Source organism: Oncorhynchus nerka, linkage group LG7 (assembly GCF_034236695.1).
Source record: "Oncorhynchus nerka isolate Pitt River linkage group LG7, Oner_Uvic_2.0, whole genome shotgun sequence".
NCBI classification, from domain to species: Eukaryota; Metazoa; Chordata; class Actinopteri; order Salmoniformes; family Salmonidae; genus Oncorhynchus; species Oncorhynchus nerka.
In genome coordinates this window covers 80,661,794-80,679,145 of record NC_088402.1, presented here as the reverse complement: position 1 = coordinate 80,679,145, position 17,352 = coordinate 80,661,794, and the positions used below count along the sequence as shown (strand labels likewise).

Here is a 17,352-nt window from a genome sequence, read left to right as displayed (position 1 = left end):
TGACTCTGTACCGGTACTCCTGTATATAGCCTCGTTACTGTTATTTTATTGTTGCTCTTTGTTTCATTAGTTACTTTTTTATTTTCTTATTTTTTCTGTTTTATATTTTTTACCAAATTTTATTTGAGTAAATACTTTCTTAACAATTATTTTTAAGTTTGGTTAAGGGCTTGTAAATAAGCATTTCACTGTAACGTTGATTTGATTTTGATTTGATTTGATGGCTCTGGCTCTGCTGGTCTTTGTTATGAAGAGTGCCCGGCATATCAAATGTCAGCACCGAGAAAGAGGGGCAGTGTTTTCTCTCTCTCTCTTCAATCAATTCAACAGGTCTTTTACCCGAGAGCACCAAAACAGTGACACTATCTTTGGAAAACACCCACTTGCACCCACGCACACACACGCACACGACTCAAGGCTGTTTTATTTACTGAGCAGCCAAGGAAGTTCCCCTGGTCCCATGACAGCTGAGGGGGGGCTGCCCTACCATGAGGAGGGCATTAGAGTCTTCTCCCCCTTGTTATTTAATGGGGGAGGATGTTTATCTTGAGTCAAATCCAGACGTCACTAATACTGGTTCACCGCCAAAGCTTAATAGATATGGTTTTCTTTGTAAATGTGCTCAGTTAAAATGGCTAAAGAAAACCCAGCAGTCCAGAGCCATATTCACATTGTTTTCTTTGCCTGCTCACTCTTGGATCCTTCCTGGATCTAGTTTCTGCTGCGGATCAGCAGGAATAGGCTTTCCATCCTTACCAGACAAAACCCTTCATTAAAGTGTTTCAGGACTAAGCCTATCTCCTCCTCTATTGGCCAGCCTAGAGTTTCTCTCCATTTTTTAAGTGTTGTCATACACAGTTTATGCGAGTGTTTCTCACAGTGGGATCGCTTTTAAAGGGAAAGTCACCAGTCGGCAGAGAGGAAGACCACATATACTGTACTCTGCAAGTCATGGGGCGGCAGGTACCCTAGTGGTTAGAGTGTTGGACTAGTAACCGAAAGGTTGCAAGATCAAATCCCTGAGCTGACAAGATAAAAATATGTTCTCTTTGAATACAATAATTTGTTCTTAACTGACTTAGTTAAATAAAGGTCAAATACAAAAATATATATATATTTTTGAGTGGGCCATTATGGCTCAGTTGGTAGAGACCGATACTTGCAACCCCAGGATTGTGGGTTCAATCCCAGTGGCCGCCCATATGTATGTGTACATGACTGTGACTTGCTTTGGATAAAAGTGTCTGCTAAATGGCATGTGTCACTTTAAAAAAATTATCTGGGAGTGTCTCACTCTCTAGCCCCTTTTAAACCTGGTTGTGCCCACATTTTTTGATAGGTGTAGATGATTAAAAGACACAATGTGATCAGACCTTCCTGACCACCTCTGGATGTAGTCAGGCACAGATTTTGTCTGGATATCATTCAAGTGTAGACGGATCTGGACAGTGAAACCATTTAAATCATTATTTTATCACCCTCTAAAATCATTAACAGGTGACACCATATGGCATCAATATGTTTCTTAAAATAGATAACTCAATATTATGTGAAGATGCGTGTCTGGAAATGTGAGCACAATCAGAATGTGGACAAGATCAGGACAAAGGATGCATGTTTGCACCAGGTATAAAGGAGGTTTCTGTGTTTGTCTGTGTCTGGGCTGCCACATGGATAGCTCCTCTGCCGTCTCCATCCCTCTCTCTTTCCTCTCCTTAGAAAGAGTGATGACAACGTCTGGCGTCTGTTCAGCACATCAAATGGTAGACAGGGTGAACTAGAAAGGGACAGATACAGTTTCATCTGTTTCCATGCATACTTTTAAACTAGTAGACAGATTCTTAGAAGTAGTGTCTAGTGTTGAAACTACATTGCAGTTCTCAGCAATTTGAGATAACGGGATTTCATCAGTTTGGCTCTGTGACTGGGATCTAGTTTTCTATGTTTTGAAGATGCATCACATTCAATCTTGGTCAGCCTATGGATTTCAAACAGAGAGACAATCCCACCCACTATGTATTCATTTGCTTAATAACTTCCAGATTGACATGGGTTTTTACCTGAACAGAGAGCTCTTTATTGGGCTTGTTTGTATTTGAGACTATACCACAGAGATCTTGATGAAATAAACAGATGTGTGATATCTGGACACCAACTAGAAACAATCAAACAAAACAAACTAGAGTCCTCCAGCTCCAGGAATACACATCTCTGTTTTTCCAGTGTTATTTCAGTAGAACATGGGACTATGGGAGGAATCTCTGGTGATAGGACCGTAGTACTAAACTGTTGATAGGACCGTAGTACTAAACTGTGGATAGGACCGTAGTACTAAACTGTTGATAGGACCGTTGATAGGACCGTAGTACTAAACTGTTGATAGGACCGTAGTACTAAACTGTGTAGTACTAAACTGTGTGATACTAAACTGGATAGGACCGTATACTAAACTAGTACTAAACTGTTGATAGGACCGTAGTACTAAACTGTGGATAGGACCGTAGTACTAAACTGTTGATAGGACCGTTGATAGGACCGTAGTACTAAACTGTTGATAGGACCGTAGTACTAAACTGTGTAGTACTAAACTGTTGATAGGACCGTAGTACTAAACTGTTGATAGGACCGTAGTACTAAACTGTTGATAGGACCGTAGTACTAAACTGTTGATAGGACCGTAGTACTAAACTGTTGATAGGACCGTAGTACTAAACTGTTGATAGGACCGTAGTACTAAACTGTTGATAGGACCGTAGTACTAAACTGTTGATAGGACCGTAGTACTAAACTGTTGATAGGACCGTTGATAGGACCATAGTACTAAACTGTTGATAGGACCGTAGTACTAAACTGTTGATAGGACCGTAGTACTAAACTGTTGATAGGACCGTAGTAATAAACAGTTGATAGGACCGTAGTACTAAACTGTTGATAGGACCGTAGTGCTAAACTGTTGATAGGACCGTAGTACTAAACTGTTGATAGGACCGATAGGAGTACTAAACTGTTGATAGGACCGTAGTACTAAACTGTTGATAGGACCGTAGTACTAAACTGTTGATAGGACCGTAGTACTAAACAGTTGATAGGACCGTAGTACTAAACTGTTGATAGGACCGTAGTGCTAAACTGTTGATAGGACCGTAGTACTAAACTGTTGATAGGACCGTAGTACTAAACTGTTGATAGGACCGTAGTACTAAACTGTTGATAGGACCGTAGTACTAAACTGTTGATAGGACCGTTGATAGGACCATAGTACTAAACTGTTGATAGGACCGTAGTACTAAACTGTTGATAGGACCGTAGTACTAAACTGTTGATAGGACCATAGTACTAAACTGTTGATAGGACCATAGTACTAAACTGTTGATAGGACCGTAGTACTAAACTGTTGAAGCTGTCTATTACTCATGGTCTAATTTGGTACAGTATATCTGTCCTGTGTTAACCCATATCCCTTTCTAGGGGTTGGATCTGTGGGAAAGTAAAGCTTGTGAAACATCCTGTTGGTCCTCCACGTTTCTCTCAGTAGTTCATTTGGGAGCTTCTGGCTGCTTTAAGGCCCTGCGGTAGACTAGCGTCCTGTCCAGGGGGTGTAGTTGAACGTCAAGCTGCCTCACACTCCAGAAACCGGAGGCTCCTGCCCGATGGGATGCTCTGGCTCAGACAATGCTGCTACTCTAGCTGCTTTGCAGGCCATAAACTGAACTATAGGATAAGTGGAGCTCAGTGAGACAACTCAGCTAGAGAACTGGCTGGACTCATATGGCTGGAGAAGGTGTATAGGGGAGATGAAGTCTCTGGTCCCTGGTGATTATGACGTCTGTGCTGCGTGCTGAATCTCTGTGGTACTTGGCTGGTCCTGACCTGGGACTCTCTCTCTTTCTTTCTCTGTCTCCTCTCTTAATCTCTCTCTTTCTTTCTCTCAATCTCTCTCTTTCTTTCTCTGTCTCTGTCTCCTCTCTTAATCTCTCTCTTTCTTTCTCTGTCTCTGTCTCCTCTCTCAATCTCTCTCTTTCTTTCTCTGTCTCTGTCTCCTCTCTTAATCTCTCTCTTTCTTTCTCTGTCTCTGTCTCCTCTCTCAATCTCTCTCTTTCTTTCTCTTTTTCTGTCTGTCTCTCTCAATCTCTCTTTCTTTCTCTGTCTCCTCTCTCAATCTCTCTCTTTCTTTCTCTGTCTCTGTCTTCTCTCTCAATCTCTCTCATTCTTTCTCTGTCTCTTGTCTCCTCTCTCAATCTCTCTCATTATTTCTCTGTCTCCTCTCTCAATCTCTCTCTTTCTTTCTCTTTTTCTGTCTGTCTCTCTCAATCTCTCTCTTTCTTTCTCTGTCTCCTCTCTCAATCTCTCTCTTTCTTTCTCTGTCTCCTCTCTCAATCTCTCTCTTTCTTTCTCTGTCTCTGTCTCCTCTCTCAATCTCTCTCATTCTTTCTCTGTCTCTGTCTCCTCTCTCAATCTCTCTCATTCTTTCTCTGTCTCTGTCTCCTCTCTCAATCTCTCTCTTTCTTTCTCTTTTTCTGTCTGTCTCTCTCAATCTCTCTCTTTCTTTCTCTGTCTCCTCTCTCAATCTCTCTCTTTCTTTCGCTGTCTCTGTCTGTCTCTCTCAATCTCTCTCTTTCTTTCTCTGTCTCCTCTCTCAATCTCTCTCATTCTTTCTCTGTCTCTATCTCCTCTCTCAATCTCTCTCTTTCTTTCTCTGTCTCCTCTCTCAATCTCTCTCATTCTTTCTCTGTCTCTATCTCCTCTCTCAATCTCTCTCTTTCTTTCTCTGTCTCCTCTCTCAATCTCTCTTTCTTTCTCTGTCTCTGTCTCCTCTCTCAATCTCTCTCATTCTTTCTCTGTCTCTGTCTCCTCTCTCAATCTCTCTCTTTCTTTCTGTCTGTCTCTCTCAATCTCTCTCTTTCTTTCTCTGTCTCTGTCTCCTCTCTCAATCTCTCTCTTTCTTTCTCTGTCTCCTCTCTCAATCTCTCTCTTTCTTTCTCTTTTTCTGTCTGTCTCTCTCAATCTCTCTCTTTCTTTCTCTGTCTCCTCTCTCAATCTCTCTCATTCTTTCTCTGTCTCTATCTCCTCTCTCAATCTCTCTCTTTCTTTCTCTGTCTCCTCTCTCAATCTCTCTCATCCTTTCTCTGTCTCTATCTCCTCTCTCAATCTCTCTCTTTCTTTCTCTGTCTCCTCTCTCAATCTCTCTTTCTTTCTCTGTCTCTGTCTCCTCTCTCAATCTCTCTCATTCTTTCTCTGTCTCTGTCTCCTCTCTCAATCTCTCTCTTTCTTTCTCTGTCTCCTCTCTCAATCTCTCTCATTCTTTCTCTGTCTCTGTCTCCTCTCTCAATCTCTCTCATTCTTTCTCTGTCTCTGTCTCCTCTCTCAATCTCTCTCTTTCTTTCTCTTTTTCTGTCTGTCTCTCTCAATCTCTCTCTTTCTTTCTCTGTCTCCTCTCTCAATCTCTCTCTTTCTTTCTCTGTCTCTGTCTGTCTCTCTCAATCTCTCTCTTTCTTTCTCTGTCTCCTCTCTCAATCTCTCTCATTCTTTCTCTGTCTCTATCTCCTCTCTCAATCTCTCTCTTTCTTTCTCTGTCTCCTCTCTCAATCTCTCTCATTCTTTCTCTGTCTCTATCTCCTCTCTCAATCTCTCTCTTTCTTTCTCTGTCTCCTCTCTCAATCTCTCTTTCTTTCTCTGTCTCTGTCTCCTCTCTCAATCTCTCTCATTCTTTCTCTGTCTCTGTCTCCTCTCTCAATCTCTCTCTTTCTTTCTGTCTGTCTCTCTCAATCTCTCTCTTTCTTTCTCTGTCTCTGTCTCCTCTCTCAATCTCTCTCTTTCTTTCTCTGTCTCCTCTCTCAATCTCTCTCTTTCTTTCTCTGTCTCTGTCTGTCTCTCTCAATCTCTCTCTTTCTTTCTCTGTCTCCTCTCTCAATCTCTCTCATTCTTTCTCTGTCTCTATCTCCTCTCTCAATCTCTCTCTTTCTTTCTCTGTCTCCTCTCTCAATCTCTCTCATTCTTTCTCTGTCTCTATCTCCTCTCTCAATCTCTCTCTTTCTTTCTCTGTCTCCTCTCTCAATCTCTCTTTCTTTCTCTGTCTCTGTCTCCTCTCTCAATCTCTCATTCTTTCTCTGTCTCTGTCTCCTCTCTCAATCTCTCTCTTTCTTTCTCTGTCTCCTCTCTCAATCTCTCTCATTCTTTCTCTGTCTCTATCTCCTCTCTCAATCTCTCTCTTTCTTTCTCTGTCTCCTCTCTCAATCTCTCTTTCTTTCTCTGTCTCTGTCTCCTCTCTCAATCTCTCTCATTCTTTCTCTGTCTCTGTCTCCTCTCTCAATCTCTCTCTTTCTTTCTGTCTGTCTCTCTCAATCTCTCTCTTTCTTTCTCTGTCTCTGTCTCCTCTCTCAATCTCTCTCTTTCTTTCTTTGTCTCCTCTCTCAATCTCTCTCTTTCTTTCTCTGTCTCTGTCTCCTCTCTCAATCTCTCTCATTCTTTCTCTGTCTCCTCTCTCAATCTCTCTCATTCTTTCTCTGTCTCTGTCTCCTCTCTCAATCTCTCTCTTTCTTTCTCTCAATCTCTCTCATTCTTTCTCTGTCTCTGTCTCCTCTCTCAATATCTCTCTTTCTTTCTATTTTTCTGTCTGTCTCTCTCAATCTCTCTCTTTCTTTCTTTGTCTCCTCTCTCAATCTCTCTCTTTCTTTCTCTGTCTCTGTCTCCTCTCTCAATCTCTCTCATTCTTTCTCTGTCTCTGTCTCCTCTCTCAATCTCTCTATTTCTTTCTCTTTTTCTGTCTGTCTCTCTCAATCTCTCTCTTTCTTTCTCTGTCTCCTCTCTCAATCTCTCTCTTTCTTTCTCTGTCTCTGTCTCCTCTCTCAATCTCTCTCATTCTTTCTCTGTCTCTGTCTCCTCTCTCAATCTCTCTCTTTCTTTCTCTTTTTCTGTCTGTCTCTCTCAATCTCTCTCTTTCTTTCTCTGTCTCCTCTCTCAATCTCTCTCTTTCTTTCTCTGTCTGTCTCCTCTCTCAATCTCTCTCTTTCTTTCTCTTTTTCTGTCTGTCTCTCTCAATCTCTCTCTTTCTTTCTCTGTCTCCTCTCTCAATCTCTCTCTTTCTTTCTCTGTCTCTGTCTCCTCTCTCAATCTCTCTCATTCTTTCTCTGTCTCTGTCTCCTCTCTCAATCTCTCTCATTCTTTCTCTGTCTCTGTCTCCTCTCTCAATCTCTCTCTTTCTTTCTCTTTTTCTGTCTGTCTCTCTCAATCTCTCTCTTTCTTTCTCTGTCTCCTCTCTCAATCTCTCTCTTTCTTTCTCTGTCTCCTCTCTCAATCTCTCTCTTTCTTTCTCTGTCTCTGTCTCCTCTCTCAATCTCTCTCTTTCTTTCTCTTTTTCTGTCTGTCTCTCTCAATCTCTCTCTTTCTGTCTCTGTCTCCTCTCTTAATCTCTCTCTTTCTTTCTCTGTCTCTGTCTCCTCTCTCAATCTCTCTCTTTCTTTCTCTTTTTCTGTCTGTCTCTCTCAATCTCTCTTTCTTTCTCTGTCTCCTCTCTCAATCTCTCTCTTTCTTTCTCTGTCTCTGTCTCCTCTCTCAATCTCTCTCTTTCTTTTCTCTGCAGCCTCCTCATCCTGGCAGCTCTTTCTCTTCTCACTCATGATTACAATGGAAGCCTAATCCTTAGTGAAACTCTTCTGGTGATTATGTAACTGCTATAGCTGGTCAGTGTGGCCCATAGATGATGATAACAAAAGCCTGGCCACAGACCTGTTTGTGCTATCCTGCCTATTCTATTGTCATTGGCAAGACAGCACAAACAGATCTGGCCCAGGCTATGATAATAAATGTTAGATGTGTGGTGAATTAGGGCAGTGTTGTTACCCTGCCCACTGGCTACTGTATTGCAATATGCTGTTGGAAAAAAATAGCTCAAATGTCATAGGATGGGAATGGCATTGACTTCACAGAATCAAAACAGAGCTGTGTATTCACTCCTTTGTCAAGCAGGCCGATCAATCTCAGGTCAAACAAGACAGGCTGTTTGCATGGGAGATGTGGTGGGCAGAGTGGAAGGATGACGAGCACGATAACGAGCACGATGACGAACACGATGCCGAGCACGATGGCGAGCACGATGACGAGCACGATGACTAGCACGATGACGAACACGATGACGAGCACGATGACGAAGACGATGACGAGCACGATGACAAGCACGATGACGAACACGATGACGAAAACGATGACGAGCATGATGACGAACACGATGACGAGCACGATGACGAACACGATGACGAGCACGATGACGAACACGATGACGAGCACGATGACGAGCACGATGACGAACACGATGACGAGCACGATGACGAGCACGATGACGAGCACGATGACGAACACGATGACGAACACGATGACGAGCACGATGATGAGCACGATGACGAGCACGATGACTAGCACGATGACGAACACGATGACGAGCACGATGACGAAGACGATGACGAGCACGATGACAAGCACGATGACGAACACGATGACGAAAACGATGACGAGCATGATGACGAACACGATGACGAGCACGATGACGAACACGATGACGAGCACGATGACGAACACGATGATGAGCACGATGGCGACGCACGATGGCGACGCACGATGACGAACACGATGGCGAGCACGATGGCGACGCACGATGGCGACGCACGATGGCGAACACGATGGCGAACACGATGGCGACGGCGATGAGCACGATGGCGACGCACGCGATGGCGACGCACGATGGCGACGAACACGATGACGAACACGATGACGAGCACTATGACGAGCATGGCGACGACGATGATGAGCACGATGACGAGCACGATGACGAACACGATGACGAGCACGATGACGAGCACGATGACGAACACGATGATGAGCACGATGACGAGCACGATGACGAACACGATGACGAGCACTATGACGAGCACGATGACGAACACGATGATGAGCACGATGACGAGCACGATGACGAACACGATGATGAGCACGATGACGAACACAACACATGAGTTTCTTTCTGCATCACTCTATTTTTCCTTCCTTATTCCATAACACTCAGGAGAGGAACTAACTTTGTTGAATTGTATTAGTTCAAGAGTTAAAAAAAGGAATATTGCCTTGATACGTTCCATATTCTCTTCTTGGAAACACAGGAAGTAGAAACTCAAATTAAGTTAGCTAAATTACCATATTCTACCCTGAGGGGAAACATCTTCTCTGTCGCTGTGTGTGTTGCAGTCACAGTGGGCGAATTGACCATATTCTACCTTGAGGGGAAACATCTTCTCTGTCTCTGTGTGTGTTGCAGACAGCAGTCAGAGGGCCTAGAGAGGCAAGAGGAACACTGTCGTAGTCAAGTCCCTACCTCTCTCTCTCTCCCTGGTCCCTACCTCCCTAGTCCCTACCTGTCTCTCTCTCCCTGGTCCCTACCTCCCTAGTCCCTACCTGTCTCTCCCTAGTCCCTACCTCTCTCTCTCTCCCTGGTCCCTACCTCCCTAGTCCCTACCTGTCTCTCCCTAGTCCCTACCTCTCTCTCTCTCCCTAGTCCCTACCCCTCTCTCTCCCTAGTCCATACCCCTCTCTCTCTCCCTGGTCCCTACCTCCCTAGTCCCTACCTCTCGCTCTCCCTAGTCCCTACCTCTCGCTCTCTCCCTAGTCCCTACCTTTCTCTCTCCCTAGTCCCTACCTCTCTCTCTCTCCCTTGTCCCTACCTCTCTCTCCCTAGTCCCTACCGCTCTCTCTCTCTCTCGCTCGCTCTCTCTCTCCCTAGTCCCTACCCCTCTCTCTCTCCCTTGTCTCTACCTCTCTCTCTCCCTAGTCCCTACCGCTCTCTCTCTCTCTCTCTCTCTCTCTCTGTCTCTCTCTCTCTCTCTCTCTCTCTCTCTCTCCCTAGTCCCTACCTCTCTTTCTCCCTAGTCCCTACACCTCTCGCTCTCTCGCTCTCCCCCTAGTCTCTACCTCTCTCTCTCTCTCTCTCTCTCTCTCACTAGTCCCTACCTCTCTCTCCCTAGTCCCTACCTCTCTCTCTTCCTAGTCCCTTCCTCTCTCTCTCCCCCTAGTCCCTACCTCTCTCCCTAGTCCCTACCTCTCTCTCTCTCTCTCTCCCTTGTCCCTAACTCGCTCCCTTCCTAGTCCCTACCTTTCTCTCTCCCCCTAGTCCCTACCTCTCTCTCTCCCTAGTCCCTACCTCTCTCTCTCCCTAGTCCCTAACACACTCTCTCTCTCTCGCTCTCGCTCCCTAGTCCCTACCTCTCTCTCTCCCTAGTCCCTACCTATCTCTCCCTCTCTCTCTCTCTCCCTAGTCCCTACCTCTCTCTCTCTCTCTCTCTCACTAGTCCCTACCTTTCTCTCTCCATAGTCCCTAGCAAACATAATTAGTTCTCCAACAAGGTCCATACGTACTCCCTTGTACGTACTCCCCCTGTACTCCCTGCCAAACATACCCTCGTAAAACTGACTATCCTACCGATCCTTGACTTCGGCGATGTCATTTACAAAATACTCTCCAACACTCTACTCAGCAAATTGTATGCAGTCTATCACAGTGCCATCTGTTTTCTCACCAAAGCCCCATATACTACCCACCACTGTGACCTGTATACTCTCGTTGGCTGGCCCTCACTTCATATTCGTCGCCAAACCCACTGGCTCCAGGTCATCTATAAGTCTGCTAGGTAAAGCCCCGCCTTAATCTCAGCTCACTGGACACCATAGCAGCACCCACCTGTAGCACGCGCTCCATCAGGTATATTTCACTGGTCATCCCCAAAGTCAATTCCTCCTTTGGCCGGCAGCAGTTTTCTGCTGCCAATGACTGGAACTAATTGCAAAAATCACTGAAGCTGGAGACTCATATCTACCTATCTAACTTTAAGCACCAGCTATCAGAGCAGCTCACAGATCACTGCACCTGTACATAGCTCATCTGTAAATAGCCCATCCAACTACCTCACCCCCATACTGTTATTTTTTTGTTGTTGTTCCTTTGCACCCCGGTATCTCTACTTGCACATTCATCTTCTGCACATCTTTCACTAATTTGCTCAATTGTAATTATTTCGCCACTATGGTCTATTTATTGCCTTACCTCCCTTACCTCATTTCCACACACTGTATATAGACTTTTCTATTATATTATTGACTGTATGTTTGTTTATTCCATGTGAAACTCTGTGTTGTTGTTTGTGTCACACTGCTTTATCTTGGCCAGGTCGCAGTTGTAAATGAGAACTTGTTCTCGACTGGCCACCTGGTTGAATAAATTTGAAATAAAAAATAAAGAAAGAAAGAAGCTAACAGAAGTGGTAAACAACATTACTGTATTTGTGGACATCCTGACCTGACGGGCCGCCCCCAGGTGGTAAGGGTAGATAACAACACATCCGCCACGCTGATCCTCAACACAGGGGTCCCTCAGGGGTGCGTGGTTAGTCCCCTCCTGTACTCCCTGTTCATCATGACTGCACGGCCAGGCACGACTCCAACACCATCATTAAATTTGCCAGTACTAGGCCTGATCACAGACAACGACGAGACAGCCTATAGGGAGGAGGTCAGAGAGTGGTGCCAGGACAACAACCTCTCCCTCAACGTGATCAAGACAAAGGAGATGATTGTGGACTACTGGAAAAAGTGGACTGAGCATGCCCCCATTCTCATCGACGGGGCTGCAGTGGAGCAGGTTGAGAGCTTCAAGTTCCTTGTGTTCCGCATCACCAAAAACTAACATGGTCCAAGCAAACCAAGACAGTCATGAAGAGGGCACGACAAAACCTATTCCTCCTCAGGAGACTGAAGACTATACTAGTGTATACGTCCCAGTACATCACCAAGCTTCCTGCCATCCAGGACCTCTACACAGGCGGTGTCAGAGGAAGGCACTAACAATTGTCAAAGACTCCAGCCACCCTAGTCTTAGACTGTTCTCTCTGCTACCGCAGGGCAAGTGGTACCGGAGTGCCAAGTCTAGGTTCAAGAGGCTTCTAAACAGCTTCTACCCCCAAGCCATAAGACTCCCGAAGACCTAGTCAAATGGCTACCCAGACTATTTGCATTGCCCTCCCCCTCTTCACACCACTGCTACTCTCTGTTGTCATCTATGCATAGTCACTTTAATAACTCTACCTACATGTACATATTACCTCAACTAACTGGTGCCCCTGCACAATGACTCTGTACCGGTACCCACCTGTATATAGTCTCGCTATTGTTATTTTACTGCTGCTCTTTAATTACTTTGTACTTTTATCTCTTATTCTTATTCATATTTTTTTTAAATTGCATTGTTGGTTAGGGGCTCGTAAGTAATCATTTCACTGTAAGGTTGTATTCGGCGCATGTGACTAATTACATTTGATTTGATTTGGTAACCCACAAGTGGTCAGTTTGTGGTCAGTTTCCCACTGTGTTTCTGACATTTGGAATAAATGAGAGGCAGCTCACACATGAATAGTCCTTCAGTGTGTGCCCTTCTGAAGTGGAGAGAGAGAGACTGTGTTGTAGATAACATTCTCCCCCAAGAGAGACAAGCGGGGGAGGAGAGAGACTGTGAGAGAGAGGATTTATAGCAAATTTGTAACCATTATAAACAGGACGTATTCCTTGTGTAACCTAATTCTGGACATCTGGAATGCTCAGGGTCTGTGTTTTTTCTGCGTTTTGGAAGGCAGAGGTTGGAATGCTCAGCTGTGTTTTTTTCTGCGTTTTGGAAGGCAGAGGTTGGACTGCTCAGCTGTGTTTTTTTTCTGTGTTTTGGAAGGCAGAGGCTGGAATGCTCAGCGTCTGTGTTTTTTCTGCGTTTTGGAAGGCAGAGGTTGGAATGCTCAGCTGTGTTTTTTTCTGCGTTTTGGAAGGCAGAGGCTGGACTGCTCAGCTGTGTTTTTTTTCTGCGTTTTGGAAGGCAGAGGCTGGAATGCTCAGCTGTGTTTTTTTCTGCGTTTTGGAAGGCAGAGGCTGGAATGCTCAGCTGTGTTTTTTTTCTGCATTTTGGAAGGCAGAGGCTGGACTGCTCAGCTGTGTTTTTTCTGCGTTTTGGAAGGCAGAGGCTGGAATGCTCAGCGTCTGTGTTTTTTCTGCGTTTTGGAAGGCAGAGGCTGGAATGCTCAGCGTCTGTGTTTTTTCTGGCTACGTCTAAAATGGCACTCTATCCCCTATATAGTATAGATATAGTATTATAGCACTATATAGTATATATATAGTATTATAGCACTATATAGTATATATATAGTATTATAGCACTATATAGTATAGATATAGTATTATAGCACTATATAGTATAGATATAGTATTATAGCACTGTATAGTATAGATATAGTATTATAGCACTATATAGTATATAAATAGTATTATAGCACTATATAGTATAGATATAGTATTATAGCACTATATAGTATATATATAGTATTATAGTATAGATATAGTATTATAGCACTATATAGTATATATATAGTATTATAGCACTATATAGTATATATATAGTATTATAGCACTATATAGTATATAGTATTATAACACTATATAGTATACATATATAGTATTATAGCACTATATAGTATAGATATAGTATTATAGCACTATATAGTATATATATAGTATTATAGTACTATATAGTATAGATATAGTATTATAGCACTATATAGTATATATATATAGTATTATAGCACTATATAGTATATATATAGTATTATAGCACTATATAATATATATATAGTATTATAGCACTATATAGTATATATATAACATTATAGCACTATATAGTATATATATAGTATTATAGCACTATATAGTATATATATAGTATTATAGCACTATATAGTATATATATAGTATTATAGTATATATATAGTATTATAGTACTATATACTATAGATATAGTATTATAGCACTATATAGTATAGATATAGTATTATAGCACTATATAGTATAGATATAGTATTATAGCACTATATAGTATATATATAGTATTATAGTATAGATATAGTATTATAGCACTATATAGTGTATGTATAGTATTATAGCACTATATAGTATATATAGTATTATAGCACTATATAGTATAGATATAGTATTATAACACTATATAGTATATATATAATATTATAGCACTATATAGTATATATATAGTATTATAGCACTATATAGTATAGATATAGTATTATAACACTATATAGTATATATATATATATATATATATAGTATTATAGCACTATATAGTATAGATATAGTATTATAGCACTATATAGTATATATATAGTATTATAGCACTCTATAGTATATATATAGTATTATAGCACTCTATAGTATATATATAGTATTATAGCACTATATAGTATAGATATAGTATTATAGCACTATATAGTATATATATAGTATTATAGCACTATATAGTATATATATAGTATTATAGCACTATATAGTATAGATATAGTATTATAGCACTATATAGTATATATATAGTATTATAGCACTATATAGTATATATATAGTATTATAGCACTATATACTATATACATAGTATATATATAGTATTATAGCACTATATAGTATATATATAGTATTATAGCACTATATAGTATATATATAGTATTATAGCACTATATAGTATATATATAGTATTATAGTATAGATATAGTATTATAGCACTATATAGTATATATATAGTATTATAGCACTATATAGTATAGATATAGTATTATAGCACTATATAGTATATATATAGTATTATAGTATAGATATAGTATTATAGCACTATATAGTATATATATAGTATTATAGCACTATATAGTATATATATAGTATTATAGCACTATATAGTATAGATATAGTATTATAACACTATATAGTATATATATATATATAGTATTATAGCACTATATAGTATAGATATAGTATTATAGCACTATATAGTATATATATAGTATTATAGCACTCTATAGTATATATATAGTATTATAGCACTCTATAGTATATATATAGTATTATAGCACTATATAGTATAGATATAGTATTATAGCACTATATAGTATATATATAGTATTATAGCACTATATAGTATATATATAGTATTATAGCACTATATAGTATATATATTATTATAGCACTATATAGTATAGATATAGTATTATAGCACTATATAGTATATATATAGTATTATAGCACTATATAGTATATATATAGTATTATAGCACTATATAGTATATATATAGTATAGGGGATAGAGTGTCATTTGGAAGGCAATGTCTTGTCAAAGAGCCCTACTGTAACACATTGTGACTGATCTCTCCTCTACAGTCAGGGACCAATATAGTTCTCAGAGATTTTTGTTGTTGTTGGTTGAATCATTTTTCTTCATTTTTAGAGTTTCAGTTTCAATCAGGAATTATTTTTCTTCGTTTAAAAAGGCAGAAAATGTTACTAGTTCATCGTAAACATTCAAAGGATCAATTATTATAGTTGCTATCTTATGTAAGTCTGAGTCAATGGCACTCTTCCTCAGCAGTAGCCTGGAAATCCAGACTGTATTCACCTCCGTTTCATGTTTGTTTCACTACTGTAGTGTGATTGTGTCAGGATTTCCAGGCTACCTCAGCAGTACTCCACAGCACAGAAGCAATGTGCCACGGTCTTCATTCATCCCCTCAGACATTCAGTCCAACATGATTCATGTTGCTGATGGAAAGATCCAATCACCCCACCGCACTGTGGAAAATAAATAAAAATACACTTTACATGTGATATTCCACTGCTATGAATCGTTGTAGAGATAGGAATAGCAAAGCATAGGTAATACACGATAATACCTGATAATACATGGTGATGCTGGTGCTACTAATAGAATGGTGTATTGGTTGGTTGGTACATTTCATCTTGTACACATTCCCAGCTAAAAGGTGAGTTGCAGTACAGGTGCTACTGCTGGTTAAAGGAGGATCCAGATGATCATGACTAGACTGGGTTGTCGTCTGTTAAAGCTCTATCTCCTCGCCTCCTATCTCCTCAACTGCACTGGAGGTCTCTCACCTCATCTCCTCCAGTGTGTTTTGAGAAGGAGGCGAGGAGAGAAAATGCAAGAAGGAAAGATGAACGAGGAAAGAGGATTCGAGAACTAGCCTGTGTGTGTCAGCAGGAGAGATAGGGTGAGGCCAGGGGGGAGGCCAGGGGAGGCCAGGGGAGAGGCCAGGGGAGGTCAGGGGAGAGGCCAAGGGAGAGGCCAGGGGGAGACCAGGGGGAAGCCAGGGGAGAGGCCAGGGGAGAGGCCAGGGGAGAGGCCAGGGGAGAGGCTAGGGGAGGTCAGGGGAGAGGCCAGGGGGGAAGCCAGGGGGTGAGGCCATACAGAGATCAAGCTGACAGGCATTTTGTGGTGTGCGTGTCATTGTGTGCGTGTGTGTTTGTACTCGCACTTGTTTGCGTGCGTGACCGCATGTCGTGGCTGCGGGGCTCTGTATTTGGGATGTAAAATGGGGGGGGGGTCCCAAGTCTGAGGCTGACTGAGAAAACAGAGCACACACACACACACACACACACACACACACACACACACACACACACACACACACACACACACACACACTTAAACAACAAATGAGACTAGAGCAGTCATGTTGAATGACCTCGTTTGGGCCATAGTAGTAAAACTGTGATGTTGCCTGTCCTGTGGCTCTCAGTTCTCATGTTATGTGTTTTTTTTGCTTGATAAGTGACAGTCATCAGAAGGTAGTAATATTCCTCTCTGATAGACAGACAGAGAGGCTGTAGTCCATATAGCATGTGGTTAAAAGGGGCATTGTAGACGGACTGAAAGTTCTAGAAGCTTGTTGCAACCAACCGCAGAGGAGGGCTGCAACCCAAAGTCTACCCTATTCCCTGTATAGTGCAGTACTTTCGACCAGGGTCCATAGGGCCCATAGGGCTCTAAAGTAGTGCACTATATAGAGAATAGGATTCCATTTGGGACACATTTGAGGGTTTTGGATGAGCTCAAGTCAACAGGAAGTGAGATCATATGCCTGTGTCACTGCCCAGGATTCGGGACAGGACGTGTTGACCCGTCCAAGGCCCTAAAAGACACTAAACTGGTCTCAAACAACACAATATACTGAGGCAGGGTCGTCAGCTCTGGAAAGGTCATGAAATTATGAATTATGATGAAATTATCAATGAATGGTTCAACAAAGCTGTCTGCACTGATATTGCATTGGGGTGTGACTGATGAAATATTGTCTTGTGTTTTCAGAATTCCATGAACCTTCCTCCTGACAAAGCCAGACTCCTCAGACAGTATGATAATGACAAGAAATGGGACCTCATCTGTGACCAGGTAAACTCCTTTAAAAACTACAACACATGTAGGTTACTACA

At 41.8% G+C, this 17,352-nt stretch overlaps 1 protein-coding gene across 3 annotated transcripts in view; it reads left to right on the top strand.

Moving 5' to 3' along the window:
- Positions 1 to 17,352, top strand: part of LOC115132502 (formin-like protein 3) — a 106,364-nt gene that overhangs the window by 37,422 nt on the left and 51,590 nt on the right. For all 3 annotated transcript variants that reach the window (XM_065020856.1, XM_065020857.1, XM_065020855.1), the window contains exon 2: positions 17,228 to 17,311. In XM_065020856.1, coding sequence (XP_064876928.1) covers positions 17,228 to 17,311 — 84 coding nt within the window. The remainder of the gene's footprint in view (positions 1 to 17,227; positions 17,312 to 17,352) is intronic.